We start from the raw sequence: 3,476 nt of genomic DNA, 5'->3' as shown, positions 1-3,476 counted from the left end.
TGCTGCCATGAACATTTCATTAAACATACAACTGAGTCACATCTATACAGAAAAGCTCCTGCCACTGTCATTAAGGCTTCTTGGTTTTTTAATGGAATAGGACAAGGAATCCTCCTATGACAAGATATAAAACAATTCTCTATAAAGTTGACCATGGTTTCTTTTAGGGAGCCCCTTTGAACTTGGGAATGGAACGAAAACTTTATTTGGGTGATGAGGTACTTCAGTCCAGTCATTTTTTGCATTGGGGCCTTTATCAAGTAGAACAACTATCCTACTACGAACTTCTTTCCCTTTTCAATAAATTTTCTTTTAATATATTGAAGGAATCTTTACAGAATGCAGCATGTATAAAGTAGGATTTCAAAAATCCCCTGACTGAAAAGCTACCTTCATCAACTTCTGCAAATAAAGGCACATCACTTTGTTGCTTGCAACCATATTTGATGAGTAGCATATTTCAAATAACAAGCCTCTCTATATAAACTCTCAATACTACTTCAAAAAAAAAAAAAAAAACCGGGGGGGTGCTAGAAAAAACCTATGGAGAAATTTGTCCGAGACTATAACAATTGATTCCAAGATTAGTCTAAAACCACACTCCCCTGCTAGTCTAACTTTATGATAAGAAAAACGTAAACCTGAATGCTTATTGAATCCATGAATCCAAATACAGCCTGAGAAAGCATAATTAAAAAATAACAACACAAAAATCAAATGTAATTAAGAAAAATTACCCCAGCAAAGCAAACAGAGCCTTGACATTTACTTATTGCACAAGTTATATGATGCAATTAAAGAACCAATAGATGCAAGAATTTATTTTTAAAGAACAAAAAATATATATCATGATATACCAATCCCTTTCCGAATTAACAGATACAAAGAAAGCCAAATCTACAATCTATAGGTTTACTTCAAAACAATCGCTAACAAGCCCAGACACCAAAATTGTTAAACGTGTTTATGTCTGTATAAGAACAGGAGACCAGCGTCATGTCCTGCGTAACAAGTTTTGACCTCAACCGAAGTTCTTGAAGTACTCACCAATTTATGCTATATTGGCAAGAAGCACTGACTCTACGTAATCAACAAATTTGATACTGAGCCCACAATGAAGGATTCCGACCTAATGATATACCTTCATCAGACATGAAAGCAACCATGTGCCCTCCGCTACCTTCCATAATGTGAATTCCGGGCAGCCATATTAGCAACCTGAGCCTGCAATTGAGCAGCTCTGACTTTCGAAGCTGTAGCACGTTGAAAGAACTGCTCTCTTGAAAGAGCCCTCACACTTCTTAAGTACTGATCAAATGGTATGGCGCCTGTCTGAACTGCCTTATCCAGTGAATAGACAGTATCTTCAATAGCCAAATCAACTGCTGTGCACTCAAGCATTTGCTTTGAAAGCACATCCACGCATTCAAAACATCATCAATGTCCTCTACATTTCCCAGCTTTTTCCCTTGATTGTCTCTCAACCATCCCTCTAGAACATCTGTATTCATCAAAATCATCTGCAATTGCTGCTCCAAAGCTTCCTTCTCCTCCTGCATTTCCTTCAAACCCTTATTAATTTGCTCCTCTCTCTGCCTCAATACCACCTGCAAATTGAACAACCCTTCCATTTCAACCTCCCTCGTCTTCCTCAGTCCAGAAACATCAATATGTACCATCTCCACTAGCTTATTGATGGCATTCCGCTTGTAAACCTCCGTTGGATCCTCCGTGTGAGTCTGTGATTGAACCCGAGCAGCTGCCCCACCACTACCATAAGGAGAAGGCGGATAGGTCCTCGGAGGAATCGGCGGGTGAGCATACCCAGCCGTAGACCCCAAACTCGACGAAATACCGGACAAACTGCCACTTGGATTAACCCCGAAATTCGAATTAGGGTTCGATGAAGGTGGCGGTGCTCTACGCTGGGAATAAAGCGGTGGATCGCGACCAAAAACAACACTCAAATTTTTCACAAGATCAACCAAATTGGAACTTGGGTATATCCAATTCTGCAAGTAAGGCACAGAAACCAGACCGGATGGGCTGACATGGGGATGAGGGCGCTTGATGATCATGTCTCGGGTCGGGTTCACATACACACAAGGTGGATGACGAGGGTATGACTCCATCAGCCATATAATGACTGGGATATTGTACGTGACGCCTTGAAAGGTCATCGGAATTGTCCCATCGGCTTGGAGGAGGTTAACGGAGCGTCCATCATTGTGAGTGAAAGTAGCAGTTTTAGGATCAAGAGAAGGGAAGTTGGTGGTGAGATTAAGAAGGTGCTGACGGATGAGCCATTTGGTATCTTCGGTGTACGGAAGCGCCGATGGGCCACGCTGGGAGAGGACGGAGCTCAAGAACTGCTGGTTGGATTGGGAATTAGCCGCCGGTTGCACCATGATAATAGGGTTGGGTGCTGTATCGATGATTGAATGAAATTGAGGAAATCGAAGTCAGAAAACTACACAGAAGATGCGCTTCGCTTGAAAACTTGATGCGATGGAGTTGAGTGACAGGAAGAGGAAGGGGAAGACAACGACGCCGGGGATCCGCGTTAAGGAAAGGCCTCGAGATTTGGGTTTACGCGTAAGGAATGCTCACTCCGACGGAAATTTCAAAATTGACTCAAATTTACGCGAGATTACGTACTTTTTTTTTTTTTTTGGGGACCAGATTACGTACTTAGTTTATGGGTTTTTTTTTTTTTTTTTTTTTTTGCCAAAGAGTTTATGGTAAAATAAAAACTTGTCACTTTGTCTTATTTATATATATATATATATATATATTTTTATTCATGGTTTTTTAATGGATTAATAATTAATTTAATAATATTAATAATAAGTGTTGTAAAAAAATAATATTTATAACAAGAATCTATTATAACATAAATAATTTATAAATAATTTGCATGCCTTTATTTGATTAAAAAATACTGTAAATATATAAAACTAAATGTGTATTATTTTTTCTTAGTTTATCGTGTATTCTTTCCATTTTATGTTACTTAAATTTTTAAAATATTATGATTTGAATATTAAAAATAGATATTTTTAGTACAAAATGTTTTTTTTATTATAAAGTCACGGCAAAACTATGTAAAGAGACTAAAATCTACTTATATTTAAAACTATAAGGTTACTACAGTCATGTGGGGAAACATAAAAAATGATGATTTGAAGACATCAAAACTCGACTGATAGGTTAAAAGGTCAACACATCTATTTACATCTCTATAAATGTAATAATATGTGACCATCCAATCTCTCATGGTAAGTTCTCTTTTTTTTTTTATAGTGTTTGATAATAGATGACTTTCAGAATAGGAGCAGTTAATGAGTGACAAAGCCTTTATCGAATTAGAGTGAACATTGACTTTGGGCAAGTTCGCATTCTAACAAAGGTTAAGACCTTCAAAAATTCTCATTAGTTATGCTGTTATGCTAGATTGACATCCTAAATATTTGAAA

The 3,476-nt window shown here is 37.6% G+C and overlaps 1 protein-coding gene across 1 annotated transcript; it reads right to left on the bottom strand.

Moving 5' to 3' along the window:
- Positions 1-844: 844 nt before the first annotated feature.
- On the bottom strand, positions 845-2,633 carry LOC129287951 (protein ELC-like). Its single transcript, XM_054924242.1, is given in 2 exon segments — positions 845-1,433; positions 1,436-2,633. Coding segments are annotated over 2 exon segments (1,230 nt in total). The 5' UTR covers positions 2,409-2,633; the 3' UTR covers positions 845-1,176.
- Positions 2,634-3,476: the final 843 nt, after the last annotated feature.

Source organism: Prosopis cineraria, unplaced genomic scaffold (genome assembly GCF_029017545.1).
Source record: "Prosopis cineraria cultivar Desert tree isolate PC_DT_omini unplaced genomic scaffold, ASM2901754v1 PC12, whole genome shotgun sequence".
NCBI lineage: Eukaryota > Viridiplantae > Streptophyta > Magnoliopsida > Fabales > Fabaceae > Prosopis > Prosopis cineraria.
The sequence above is the reverse complement of the archived record's forward strand: the minus strand, read 5'-3'. Positions and strand labels throughout refer to the sequence as shown.